This window comes from Anolis sagrei, chromosome 1 (genome assembly GCF_037176765.1).
Source record: "Anolis sagrei isolate rAnoSag1 chromosome 1, rAnoSag1.mat, whole genome shotgun sequence".
In the NCBI taxonomy this organism is placed as follows: Eukaryota; Metazoa; Chordata; class Lepidosauria; order Squamata; family Dactyloidae; genus Anolis; species Anolis sagrei.
Genome location: NC_090021.1, coordinates 179,744,939 through 179,759,915, shown reverse-complemented (window position 1 = coordinate 179,759,915; position 14,977 = coordinate 179,744,939). Strand labels below are relative to the sequence as shown.

At 41.5% G+C, this 14,977-nt stretch overlaps 1 protein-coding gene across 1 annotated transcript in view; it reads right to left on the bottom strand.

The window, feature by feature from the left end:
• DNAH7 (dynein axonemal heavy chain 7) overlaps positions 1 to 14,977 on the bottom strand; it is a 184,480-nt gene that overhangs the window by 12,960 nt on the left and 156,543 nt on the right. Inside the window, exons 54-58 of the mRNA XM_060780806.2 lie at positions 11,195 to 11,371; positions 8,618 to 8,779; positions 6,306 to 6,506; positions 4,633 to 4,794; positions 3,125 to 3,310 (exon numbers count right to left, since the gene is read on the bottom strand). Coding sequence (XP_060636789.2) covers positions 3,125 to 3,310; positions 4,633 to 4,794; positions 6,306 to 6,506; positions 8,618 to 8,779; positions 11,195 to 11,371 — 888 coding nt within the window. The remainder of the gene's footprint in view (positions 1 to 3,124; positions 3,311 to 4,632; positions 4,795 to 6,305; positions 6,507 to 8,617; positions 8,780 to 11,194; positions 11,372 to 14,977) is intronic.

Sequence of the window (14,977 nt, the reverse complement as noted above, 5' to 3'; positions counted from 1 at the left end):
TCAGCTTAGTGCAGCATTTTCCCTAATGAAGCAGAGAGTGTTTGAGGACCGGGACATCCGTAGGGATATCAAGATGCTTGTCTATAAAGCTATTGTCCTCCCAACCCTGCTATATGCCTGCGAAACGTGGACTGTCTACAGACATCACATGCAACTCCTGGAACGATTCCATCAGCGCTGCCTCCGGAAAATCCTGCAAATCTCTTGGGAAGACAAGCGGACAAACATCAGTGTGCTGGAAGAAGCAAAGACCACCAGCATTGAAGTGATGGTCCTCTGCCATCAACTCCACTGGACCAGCCACGTTGTCCAGATGCCTGACCACCGTCTCCCAAAGCAGTTGCTCTACTCTGAACTTAAGAACGGAAAACAGAACGTTGGTGGACAGGAAAAGAGATTCAAAGATGGGCTCAAAGCCAACCTTAAAATCTCTGGCATAGACACTGAGAACTGGGAAGCCCTGGCCCTTGAGCGCTCCAGCTGGAGGTCAGCTGTGACCAGCAGTGCTGCAGAATTCAAGGAGGCACGAGTGGAGGGTGAAAGAGAGAAACGTGCCAGGAGGAAGGCGCGTCAAGCCAACCCCGACCGGGACCGCCTTCCACCTGCAAACCAATGCCTTCACTGTGGGAGAAGATGCGGGTCAAGAATAGGGCTCCACAGCCACCTACGAATCCACAAGGAAACCCATCATGGAAGACCATCTTACTCATCCAACGAGGGATGACCTAAGTAAGTAAGTAAGTAAGATGTGAGCTTAGCTCGGACTTTTAAATTGGACTTAGAAGTGAACCATATGCTTCACTTTAATCACACAATAAACAACAACAACAACAACATTGTGTGACTGATGTGAGCTTAGCTCAGACTTTTGAAATGGACTTTGAAGTGAACCATATGCTTCACATTAATCACGCATTAAACAACAACAACAATGTTGTGTCCGATGTGAGCTTAGCTCAGACTTTTAATTTGACATAATGACAGTAATAATAATAATAATAATAATAATAATAATAATAATAATAATAATAATTGTTATTATCATTCTAAAGGCAGATGGGTAAATTCTCTGCTGAGATATAAAGGTTGAAGCAGAGACCGCTGCCTTACTTCACCAAATGGAAAGTCTGGTCCTACAGTTCCAATTGCTACTGCATATCAACCCCTGGATCATGTTACCATCGTACCTGCCTCCAACATTCTGTTGAGAACAAGCTCTTAGCCCTCTCCTGTTTTATTGCACAGGGGGGTTACCCTAATGGCGGGGAAATGAAGCCCAAGAGTTGATTGACAGTCCCCGGCAAAATTTCATTTGAGATTGATTATAGCCAGAGGTGAAGCCAAGGGCTAAACTTGTCTCTCCTGAGCTAGGAGCCAGGTCTCCAAATCCGTGCAGTCATTCTGCCTTTGATACAATACTCTTTTGATTAACTGTTTTGCACCCACACAAATTTATAGTGCCTCTGTAGCGTCTGTTTTTCACGTCCCCCTTTTCAAAGCTGGTCTTTTGCTATACTTGAGGCGAAAGATGAGATGACATCTACTCTGACATTTTACATATGCACGTAGGACTCTTGATACTGGGAGTGTGGCATCATCTCCTACTACACCTAAGGGCAACAAGCTGGTTTAGACAACCACAACCAAATTATGTGGCATGTCAAGCTCCATCTTCTAGTAAAAAATTTGGAAAAAAATCTAGAGCATGTCTCAAACTCAAGGCCTATGGACTGCCATGTCATTTTAAGTGGTCCTGCAGATGTTGGGCTACAACTCCTGAATTCCTCATACTTAGGCATCAACTGGAACTGATGAGAGTTGTGATACAGTAGCATCCAGAAGGCTGCCATTTGTTCTGTTCAATCAGTGGGGTTTGACTTTGGATACAGGGCTTGGGGACATGATACCTGTCTTTAAAATATCCTTGAAACTTTCCCCAACTTCAGAACCACAAGAGCTGGTGGATTGCAATTTCCATTATTTCAAATCTTCATGGCAGATAATCAAAAGAGATGGGAGTTTCCATCCAGTAAACATATGGGGTCCCAAATAGGATTAAAACTAAACAGCACTGAATACTATGATACCCACACACCCACACCCATACCCACACCCACACCCATATATATATATATATATATATATATATATATATATATATATATATATAGTTGGCCCTCTGTATCCATTAAGTCTTTGCCCAGAGGACTGCCACTGTTGCCTCCCAGAACCTCCTAATTGAGGCTCCTATCTCAATCTGAGTGATGGTAGAGCTGGCCCTGATTATGATGCGCATGATACAAGAGGAGAGAAGGGACATCTGTTGCAGAGACTCTGTGCATGTATTCAGAGAGCATAATTATGTGTTCTGCACCAAGAGATATGTTCCACCACTTGGGAGATCTCAGTCTGTAGGGATCAGGTCACTTAGTATCAACAGTGAAGGTTAAATCTCAATAATAATAATAATAATAATAATAATAATAATAATAATAATTTATTTATACCCTGCCGCCATCTCCCCAAGGGACTCGGAGCAGCCTACATGAGGCCAAGCCCAACAACACACTAATAAAAACAACACGCAATAAGTGAAATAAACAATACAATTAATATAACTCACATATAGATAATAACACACAAGGATTTAAAAACCTATGGCCGGGCCATTGTAATATCATCCCTACATGCGCAGTACAAATGTACACACTTTTTTCTTTGATATATTTTTTGAGGGGGGAAGTTACATGTACTACCTGCATATAGTTAAGAATTGTGGGAGTTGAAGTCCAAAACATCTGGAGGGCCAAAGTTTGCCCATACCTGATATAGTTGTTTTGCACCAGGAAACAATAATCATGAAGCATAGCTGACTTTTCTACAACTGTCTCAGATAGAAGATCTACTGAAACAGTGATTCCTCCTTGTGGCTCTAACCATCTCCCAGTTGGCCTCTGCTTCCACAGATTCTGAGTAAGATGATCCTCTGAAGATGCCAGCCACATATGCAGGCAAAACGTCACGGGAAAATGCTGCTAGAATACGGCCATATAGCCCGGAAACCACACAACACCCCAATATAGCCGCTTTCTGGATTGGGCCCAATGACTGTTAAGACACCTACCTCTCCTTCAGGAGGGGCATAATAAATGCCACTTGCATCAAACTTGTAGTCAAGATCCGTAACAATGATTGGATTGTAGAACTTGTTTAAAATGCTGCGTAGCGTACGCCGGTCCCAGTCATCGGTAACCCTGCCTCCGTAATTGCATTCCCCTGTCATGTAGCGGAGAGCATCATACGGCAAGTCCTGAAACATAGAAAACCACACCCTTGTGAACTCCCAGTGCTTTCTCGAAGTGTGAACACTCATAATGAAGCTTGACTTAGAAGGTTAAAACTCACAGGAATTTGGGCTCCAAGACGATTGCTATATATATATATATATATATATATATATATATATATACATACATACATACATACATACATACACACACACTCTGTCCATAATCTAGATCTGCTAATACACAACAAGGGACCACACAGTTCAAAGTTTTTGTACACCTGTCCTTGTACCAGTTATTTTTAAAGTAGGAAATTATGCCATGATTCTTCTCCACAACAAAGTGTGCAATGCAGGAGCACTCTGGATGACCATTCTAAATGCTCTCCCTACACTACAAATCTCAGGATTCCATATCTGTTGCCATGGCATTTAAAGTGAAACATAGCACTATAATGGTGCAACATAATAAAGTGAAACATAGCACTATAATTGTGCAACATAATAAGAAGAAATTCCAGCTACACTTTGCAGGTCACTGCAGTTCCTTTGAAGTAGTTGCAAAGGTTTCTAACAGACATAAGAGCACCTGTTTTAATATGTCTTGAGAGTACAGCAAGCATTTGTCAGAGGATGAGGGGGATGATAGGTTTCAAAATAAGGAATGTGTACGTGATCGGAGATAATTGCAGGCAGATGAGGCCGATGTTTCCAGGCAACAGGGGAAAGTGAAATTCCTTGAGCAGATGGGGAGTTTTCCCAGAAAACTAGATTAGGCCTGAGAACAGAAGGAGTAAGAAACAGACAAACTAGATATTCTCACAGAATTCGTGGGAAGACCTTGAAGTCCAGGTGTATTCAACATGATGTCATGGATGCCTGTAGAGGTTTAAATTAAGTAGTTTGGCTTTGAACCTCTCAGAGGAGACAACGTTGCCATAAGAGATGGCTCTCCTGTCTCTGCTCTCAAGTTCATGATTCAAGTATTTTCAAGATTCCTGCTCTGGTTCATGTCTTTGTTTCTTTGAAAGATTTACCTTGGAAAAAATTGCTTTCATGTTTACTGATATTTTGTATTACCTATTCTACTGAGCCTTTGGATTTGCCCTTTTTTCCTTTTTATCTGTTTCTTTAAGAAACATTTTAGATAGAATTACTGGACCCTGGTGTGATGCTGGGTGAAAAGGTGTTTCAGTGCTAGAGTGCAACAGAAAGGGCCAATAATGATCTGACTTGGTATAAGCTGCATTCCAGTATAGATGTGGCCCTAGATAAAGCTGGTTCTTGCTGCAGTTAAATCTTACCAGTCATATTTTTTCTATGCAGAAAACAAAACTTTATGATACCTCATACTGATTCAGGAACATATGGAGTTGTTGGACACTGATCCGGAGGTCAGTCTCATTGAACTCATAAGGAATATTCCAACCCAGTGGTCCAAATTTCCGTCTTTCTTGAACTAGTGCATGGAAGAAGACGAGGCCATACAGCAGCTTCTTGAATTCAGCCTTTGGGGGTTAGTGGGGAGAAGAAAAAAACATGGGCATGAATGACACATTCATATTTTCCTTTCTTATGTTTCTTAGATGAACAATGTGGAAACATCAAAGCCTATTTACTTCCTTTCTGATCTTATGCCACTCACTTCCTCCAGGAACCATTCTGAGTAGCTTGAGTAGCAGTATGGCATCAAGTGCCTTCAGAGATCCTTTCAAGTTGACAATACTGCATGAGATGATGGTTTAACTTCATTTATTTATTTACTACACTGTTTCAGGATCCCATTCTGTTCACCAAAAGCCCATGGTAAGACCAGGATCTTCTTTGTTACCTTGCCACCTTTACAAAGCACCAGAAGAAGCTGGAAAATTGTTCAGAAGGTATACAGCACTGTGTACTACAACCTGACCTGGAGATGCTGATATTACCATTGCAGTGCAAAATAATAGCTATACTCCACTGACTTCAATGTTATCACAGTTATTACAGGAAATACGTAATGGATGATTTCTTCTCAGTCAACCAACCCAAAACTTTCCACGGCCCCTTCCACACAGCTGAATAAAATCTGACATTTTCTGCTTTGAACTGGAATATATGGCAATGTGGACTCAGATAACCCAGTTCAAAGCAGAAATAGTGGGATTTTCTGCCTTGATATTCTGGGTCATATGGCTGTGTGGAAGGACCCCTTGACCCCCTAATAATTACTTAACGCAGACATGGTACAAGCTTTTGGGAACTGTATCCCATTCCATACAAAGACTATGCCACTAAAAAGAAATGCATTTTCTCATCTTCTACGTCTACAGCTAAAACGCACGAGTCTTACGTTTCTTGGCTTTATTTCCTCTTTTATAAAAAAACAATCTGGATTTTTTTTAATTGCGAGGCAAGCAGAAAAGGATCATCATCACAGTTTAAGCACAACGGCTCTCGATTCTTAATCATGACGCCTATCATGGAAACTACCTTGGGTCAGGCCCACTCAAGCTCTGAAACCTAATTACGAACACAGCAGGTGGCTCCCCAGTCTGAGCAGTCATTCTAAAGAAGGTGTTTATGAGTGCCATCCATCAATCCTGCGCAGCCATTTTAGCTCGCCCAGTTTGAAGAAGCTCCCATTTTAATGCTGTTGATTAAAGACTTCATTCACACCAGTGCGAGGCTCAGCTATTTTTCTGCAACTGAAAATTTCCCCCTTGCTTTTGCAGATTTGTGTTACGAAATGAGTTCTTCCCATTAAAAAAAAGAGAAAGAAGCTATTTTATTGATGGGACACCACCAAAGCCCGGCAGAGGAGGAAAGAGAAGCCTGGTGATAAAATAAAAATAAAATTTTAATAAAATCCGCTATTACTGCATCCCAGGAGCCAGTAATCAGCGCAGACTTCAGTGCAGAGAAGGAGGGCTATTACATTTGGAAGGTTTTACACCAGCAAACACATCATCAACTTGCCAGCGTCTGCTTTATACTCTTGACAGAAAGGAGGAAGCGAAGCTAATAATGGTGTACTAACAGGCCTTTTGCAGCCATTAAAAAACTCAGGGTCAGAGATGGGGTCCATCAGATATGAACGGATCACATTTGCCCGTAAACCTTTCGGGGCCTCGTTTGTCATCTTCACTCCATTCTGGAGCACTGAAACGGGGAAATTCGGAGATGGGTAGCTCGTGAGCCATATGCGGAAATCAGGATGCGTTGTGTCTGGATTTAGTTCCTAGAGGAGAGAAAAACGAAAGAAATTTCAGTCAAAAATGGCTATTATGAATGTTAATTGTGACAAAGGTTATATCTAATGCTGGACTGCCACACACATGAAAAGGAATATGAAATGTAAGATGGGAGGTGCAATCTCCGCTTCCTACTGCAGACCTCTCCCATCTCCATGCACCCAAAATTGCTTTGGGGAGGGTAAAAGAGAGTTTTGAGTATTAAAGAACTTTGCAATGGGAAAGAGACAGGAAATACAGACACCACTGTAAGCAACTCATCATATTTAAGCCAAAGGGATCTAGATTTGTATTCACTGTAATATCAACACTTTCTGAAATGTTTTCATCAGAGACAGTAATTTATCTTCGATTCCAGACAGAAGTGTTATAATAGGCAAGTCAAACTCCCCAACCTGAAATAGCTGACCTATTCATACAGCAACTAAGGGAGTTAATTGGTAGATAATCTTTAAGACACATGGAACAAATGTCCCTATTACAATGAATAGATCATTTTTAATCTTGGAAGCTAAGCATGGTCAGCCCTGGGTTGTACTTGGATGGGAGACAGCTGGTTGTTGCTGTAAGTTGTATTTCAGAAGAATGAATTGGCAAAACCATTGCTAAGTATTCCTTGCCTGGAGACCTCATCAGATGGAGGTACATAAGCCAGGGGGCATTAGGAGAATCCATGGGGCTGCTGGGGGAACCGCCAGCCAGTGCCACTCATGGTCCCTTTACCACCATATGGTGTTTCCCATCTGCCCCCTGCTTCTTGAATGAGAATACGGGTAGTCACCCATGTTCTCAGGTCAGCTTCTGTACACACTGCCAAAACAGAGCCAGGACAGAACCCTGCTGGAAGTAGCTCTGCGTTATGTGATGGGCTCCAGTGGGCTGCATCCTGGCAGTGACTTGGCAAAACCTAGAATGGTGAAAAAGTCCCATGTAATGAGGTCGCAAGAAAACCCTATAGAATTAATGGGGTTAGCATATGTCAACAGGTGATTTGAAGCACACACATACATATCATGATAAAAAGTGTTGTCAGGATTATTTAGTACAAATTAGTATTGGAGAGACATACATTTTGCAACCTCATCTCAAATATATTCACGTGTTTCAGAGGAATCAAAGTCCTTATGCCGGCTGTTTCTTCAGTTGAAACAGCTCTCTAAGAACTCGGAAAATATGGCTCAAAATGTTTGGGAGACACTCTCCACCTCACAACAAACTGGAGCTATAAGGTGGAGGAGAGACAGATGAAGTCTTCCTGTGCACACCAAAATCCAAATCTGGAGTCCATCTGCAGAATTCTACTCAAATTTAACTCCACTTGGATGTATTCATTTATGATCTCATCAGATGGGGCAATTTGCCCAACGTATGATGCTTGCTCTCCCCTTTCGCCATGGAGCCCATTACACGACCATGGAGCCCATTACGCAGCAGCAGCATGGTGTACACCGCCGCTGCGGCAACATAAGAAGCTTCCCGTGTTGACTTTGAAGCAACGGGGGGAAGCTGGGCGGTGGATGCTACGCTCCATGGGATGAAGCCAGCTGTAACTTGGGCAATGTGAGGTATGGGGTGACGGGTTCTCCACACCCCTCGCCGGAACCCCACGGATTCGCCACAACGCGCGGCAAATCCATATGCCAATGTGATATGGTCCTTAATTATGTATGCAAAGAACTTCAGCCTTAAAGCATTTTCTAAAGACTCCATTTTATGAAAAGGTTTATGTAGACTCGTTATAGAGATCTGAACTCTGAAACAGAACATACAAAGTTATGCCTTCCATTGCGTCGCTCCCCAAAATCATTCTTAAATGTATTGGGACAACATGCTACAAGTTATTCCTCTTCTTCTCCCATCTCTACCTCCATTGGGCATTTTATTCTACCTATCTGACTTGTGGAAGTACTTCCTTTGCATGACATGCAATACCTAAGAATACCCATCATTCTGTTCCCACTCTGACTATCCAGATACCTATCAAGCTGGACAAGGGGCCAATCACTTTCTCCTGTTTAGGACAAATGTATCGCCTCCTTGTGGAACCCAAATGGAAACTGCAGTTATTGTAATGCTACATACTGCTATCAGTATTTACCTCACAGACTTTTTCCAGCATCGGCATCCATGACGTGGCAAGGTGACAATTCTGCAGAACCACCCAACTGCCATCTTTCACTGACTTCTCAATCATGCGCATGGCAATGGGGCCTTGGCCCTGGCCCAGCGACAAGGAGCTCAGTTTCATTGCACCAAAGCCCTGCAGCAAGGAAAGAGAGAAGATATCACAGAAGGTCATCATAACACAACAAACTTGCTGAATGAAATAATGTCAACTAAAGTCAAGCAAATGCAGTTGGTAAATGTCACCGAAAAGGCCCTCTCATTTCCTTTTGTTTGTTGAGTTCTGCGGTTTGCTAATAAGATTCCGCATGCTCTCTCTACTTTGGCCCTTCTAATCAAATCCACAGCCTTGGTTTTCTTTCATATGGCATAATACGCTTCTTGACAAGAACAAGACCAGTTCTCATTGTGTTTTGGCCTTCAAGGCAAATACTGCAATGTAATGGTGTTTGCTCGTAAGTCCTACAGTTTTCGGTAAGAATCGCTCCTGGAAGGGGATAGCACTGCAGCCTGATTCCTACTATAAGGCTCAACTAAAGTAGGCTAATAGAATAAATGGGATTTATGTTCACTCCTCAAACAGATATTATTTATTTATCATATCAGGAGCAAACCAAGGGTACAGTTGTAAAGTATTTAAAAAAAACACAAAGTTTAAAAACTTGGCATTCTATTAAATGTCCTTTGACCAGTAGCTGGCCACTTGGAATGCCTCTGGTGTTGCTATAAGAGGATCCTCCATTGTGCATGTGGCAGGGCACAAGCTGCATTGTAATAGGTGGTCTGTGGTTTGCTCTTCTCCACACTTGCATGTTGTGGACTCCACTTTGAAGCCCCATTTCTTAAAGTTGGCTCTGCATCTCGTGGTGCCAGAGCGCAATCTGCTCAGCGTCTTCCAAGTTGCCCAGTCTTCTGTGTGTCCAGGGGGAAAGTCTCTCATCCAGTCTCAGCCACTGATTGAGGTGCTGGGTTCTAGCCTCCCCCTTTTGGACTCTTGCTTGCTGAGGTGTTCCTGTGAGTATCTCTGTAGATCTTAGAAAACGATTTCTTGATTTAAGGCATTGGCATGCTGGCTGATATACAAACAGGGTATGGGCCAGAGATGTTACTACCTTGGTTCTTTCATTATTGGCTGCTACTTCCCAGCGGATGTCAGGTGGTGCAATACCAGCTAAACTGTAATTTCTCCAGAGGTGTGGGGTGCAGACAGACTGTGATAATGCGGCATGTCTCATTAAGAGCCACATCCACTGTTTTAGCGTGGTGAGATGTATTCCACACTGGGCATGCATACTCAGCAGCAGAGTAGCAAAGCGCAAGGACAGATGTCTTTACTGTATCAGGTTGTGATCACCAGGTTGTGCCAGTCAGCTTTCATATGATATTGTTTCTAGCACCCACTTTTTGCTTGATATTCATGCAGTGCTTCTTGTAGGTCAGAGAACGGTCCAGGTATTTGGGTGTGCTGCAATGCTCCAGTGGGATTCCTTCACAGGTAATCCTCAGAGCTCAGGATGCTTGTCTGTTCTTAAAATGAAAATCACATGCCTGTGTTTTAGATGGATTAGGAATCTGCTGGTTTTCCCTGTAATAGGAAATAGGAGTGCCTAAAGCTTTGGAGAGCTTCTGCTCAACCATCTCAAAGCTCCCTGCTTGAGCGTTGATGGCATGATCATCAGCATAGATGAAACTCTCTCCCTTCTGGCAGTGGCTGGTCATGTGTGTAAATGTTGAACATTGATGGAGCAAGCACGCTCCCCTGAGACAGGCTGTTCTTCTGTTTTTGCCATCTGCTTCTCTGGCCCTGGAATTCAACAAAAAAGATCCTGTTTTGTAGAAGATTTCCTATGAAGCAGGTGAGGTGATAGTCCTTTGTGATATTATAATTTTTTCTCAGGAGAAGGCAATGATTTACAGTGTCATAAGCTGCTGACAGATCTATGAAGACACCTCCTGTAATCTGCTGCCGTTCAAATCCATCTTAGTCAGGTTCAAAACTTGTGATGCGCAGCTTTTGCCTTTCTTGAAGCCAGCTTGCTGTGGAATCATACATGGGTCTATTTTTCCAAAATTCTATGCAAATTAGTCTCTCAAATGTTGATTCAATGCGAGTACTCTAGTTGGGACATAAGCGTGCAAGTCTATGCAAAGTTTTAAATTTATGGTTGGGAATAAGCTCCGCTGAACTCATTGGAACTTTCTTTTGTGAAGACACATGTTTCATCCAGGTACACCTGGAGTTGCAAGGCCACCACATGCTCCAGAACCTTGCCCAAAAGAGCATATTTGATACTGGCCTGAAGTTGGTCATTTCTGAGTGGTCAAGACATGGCTTTTTTAGAATAGGCCTTACTATGGCCACTTTAAGGCTAGATGGAATTATGCCTTACATGACAACTGCAATGTGTATTCATTCAAAGAGTAATATATATTGGATTTCACATTAGCACCACAACATTCACAGATCATGAGTTTGGAAAAGTGATATATAGCTAATGGTTCCCAGCTTTAAAACATCTCACTGGTGAAGCACTGGAACAGTGTCACATACCTGGTCATCGGCAAACTTGAGAAGAGCAGCCATGGGATCTGCACCAGGTGACAAAACAAAAATGAGAGGAGCACAGCAGTGACTGTCACCAAATGCTTTCGACAAGTCAAAAGGAGGTGGCTCGATAAACATACGCCCCAAGTTGCTAGTTATAAACTCCTGCACCATTGGAAGAATCTAGAAGGCCAAGAAAGAGAATAAGGTCATTTCCACTTTCAAAGCATCATTTGTATATTTTGTTGAAAAGAGGATCAAAAAACCTAAAGTATCATAGATTTGCAATGGATTATCTGCACATTTTTTTTTTATTATTCATACTAAGGCAGTGGTTCTCAACCTGTGGGTCCTCAGGTGTTTTGGCCTACAACTCCCAGAAATCCCAGCCAGTTTACCAGCTGTGGGAGTTGAAGGCCAAAACATCTGGGGACCCACAGGTTGAGAACCACTGTACTAAGGCATTTGGTACTAATATAAATCAGTCATATATAAAAATGATAACAAAACATATTAATATTATACACTTCAAAGGAAAGAAATTACAAATTTAAAGAGAATTAAAGTTTAATATTTCATGACATTCATTTGATGTTGTTTTAATAGCTGCCAGACAGCTTCATATTTCTGTTTTCGACATAATGACACTGAAAAGAACTATGGTGGCGGACCTTGTTGAAGGCAACATTAGCCCTGTTAGATCAATTCCTTGCTTTTTCCTCCAATATAGAGCTCTAAATCTAACCTTATATGGAAAGACAGAAGCCATCATGTATTTATTTGCCCATCCAGCACAACGTCGTTAATCCTGACTGTCTGTGGCTTCTCTGAGTTTCAGAAAGGATGGTCCTCCTCCATTGTCCTTCTAACTGGAGCCCCTTCTATACTGCCCCTATATCCCAGGATCTGATCCCAGATTATGTGTTTATCCCAGATTATCTGGCAGTGGAGACTTATATAAAATCCAGTTTAAAGCAGATAATCTGGGATCAGATTCTGGAATATAGGTCTGTGTAGAAGAGCCTGGATCTACTGCAGAGTTGGGAATGAATCCTGGATATACAACATGCAAAGAAAGTGTTGTACAGCTGAGTTGTGGTTTCTTTCGTCTTCAAGGCACTTTACTATCTCTTCAGTACCTCTTTCATTTCCCACCCTACAAAACCTATTTTGGTACACGGCAGTAAAGAGTACAAATATTTGATTTTTCTCATTTACATAGAATTTTTTAATAAACATTAATTAATAATCCTTATAATAGATAGAAGTTTTGTTTATTGATTTGGAGCAAATTCTTTCTGCTCTTCAATTTGAATAAGCTTCCAGGTTTACAACTATCAGTAGTAACACAGTCTATAATATTCAGTTTTAGAAACTAAGAAGCACAACACAAAAGGATTGGATCAAAAAGGAAAGCAAATGCACAGTTCAGCAGTTACCCATCATTTCCCCATCGCTGCCTGCCCATGCTGGAAAAAGCTTCATGTTGCCCTGTTGAACTTTGCTTGTTAGGAAACAGAGAGAACCAGACATTTTGTCCAATAATTTTTTATTCATGCTCAGCCTTCACATAACAAGGGTTCATGTTCCTTTCATTTATGTTTTCTCAGAACTCTTCAGAAAAAAACCTCTGAAATATATCTGTATTTTATGCATTTGGCATATTGGGGTTTACGGCCGAATTTATAGCAGCCTCTGGCTGGGTTAAGATTTGGAAAACAGTGTTATGTAAAGTTATATAAAAAGCTATCAAAATTTCTATAGCCTTTACTTTAAGGTACATATCTGTAAAAGGACTGAAATGAAAAACCAGTCCACTGAATTAACAAAACATACGGGTCCATCTACACTGTAGAATTAATGCAGTTTGAGACAAAGCTCAAATGCTATGGAATTCGGTGAATTATAGTTTAATGAGGCAAAAGCACTCTGGCAGAGAAAGCTCAAGGTCTTGCAAAACAACAGCTCTTACAATTCAATAGCACTGATTCATGGCATTTAAAGTGTTCTCAAATTGAATTAATACTACAGGGAAAACACATATAAATTTTAGTATCCCAAACACACTTTGACCACAAGGTCTTTCAGGTAGAAAACATAGACCTACTACCACATCACACTAGAGAATGAATTCAATTTAAATCCGGTTTCTTCCTCCTGCAGAATTCTGGGGTTTGTAGTTTAGGGAGGCTGTTCAAGGCTCCTCCCTAAACTACAAACCCCAGAACTCTGCAGGATGCAGAAACCGGGTTTAAAGTGGATTAATTATCTAGTGTGATGAAGGAAATTTCTTGATAGAATCAACGGTTGTGCAAAACAGGCCTCTAAAGCAACTACACAATGCAACTGTGCACAATACATGAACAACAAAAATTGTGTCGAGTACCAGCCTTGCGCTCTGAAAAATATACAACCGCCGGTTCAATAGGTCCTACAATGGCAACAAGAGAAGCAACGGGGCATGCTTCCGAAATAGCTTTTGTGATCCTGAGCCTTGGCACTCCCTCAGATGATTTATTTTTCCTGGCAATAAATAATCTCCAGCCTTCCAGCAGCATCTTTTACATGTGTTGCAAGTCACTCTGTTTTTCAAAATTAAACATGGATTTCTAGCCACTCTCTGTGCATCTATCTTACATGTTTAAACATGAACTGTACCTAAAACCAGCAAATGATCAAGTCCACTCAGTGCCTGCTAATTATTGTTTGCTCATTTATGTAAGATGCAAGGCTTTCTAAACGAGGCAAGCTCAAAGTTTGGAAAAATTACTTTATGGGCTATAACTCTTGCGGCACAGCACACCGCTACAGAGAAAGCATGTGATCTTAGTTTGGATTTTGCCAACATAATGTCTCTGGGTTAACCGAACATCTGAGGAGTAGCTGCCTAAGCCAATATGAAGGAATAAAACATCCATTACATTCCCTTAAATTTAAACTATGAAAGAAATGGGAACCTCTTCTGCATTTGGTCACCACAGGAGGATGATTTATAAGTTACTAGTTGTCCCCTGCCACGCCTTGCTCTGGCCCAGTCTGTGTTTATGTGTTTTGTGTGTGTATGTATGTGTGTATATATTTGTGTATATGTGTGTTTGCGTATATATGTGTGTGTGTGTGTGGTTTTACACATGCATTGGAATGTATTTTCTATTTTTTTTTTTTGGCTTTTTAAGTCTCTTTTGCTGTGTTTTCCAGTGTTTTTATGAGTGATGGTCACTCGTTGGTCTGATATGTGTATTGTGTCCAAATTTGGTGTCAATTCGTCCAGTGGTTTTTGAGTTATGTTAACCCCACAAACAAACATTATATTTTTATTGATATAGATATGGTATGAGGGGTTTATATGTTATATTTTATTTTAGGAATAAGCACGACTGAGCTTGGGAGAGCTTCCTTTTATGGAGCCCCCAGTAGTGCAATGGGTTAAACCCTTGTGCCAGCAGAACTGCTGAACAAAAGGTCAGTGGTTCAACTTCGGGAAGTGGGGTGAGCTCCTGTCAGTTCCAGCTTCTCATGCGGGGACATGAGAGAAGCCTCCCACAGGATGGGAAAACATCCGGGCATACCCTGGGCAAGGTCCTTGTAGACAGCTAATTCTCTCACACCAGAAGCAACTTGCAGTTTCTCAAGTTGCTCCTGATACACACAAAAAAGCTTACATGCCCACCTGCTTGGATGTAAGCTCCATCAAACTCAATGGGGCTTACTCCAAAGAAATAACCTTATATCACCTTATACATTATAGGACTTTATAGATCCCATGAAGCAAGTTCTATTGATCACAAT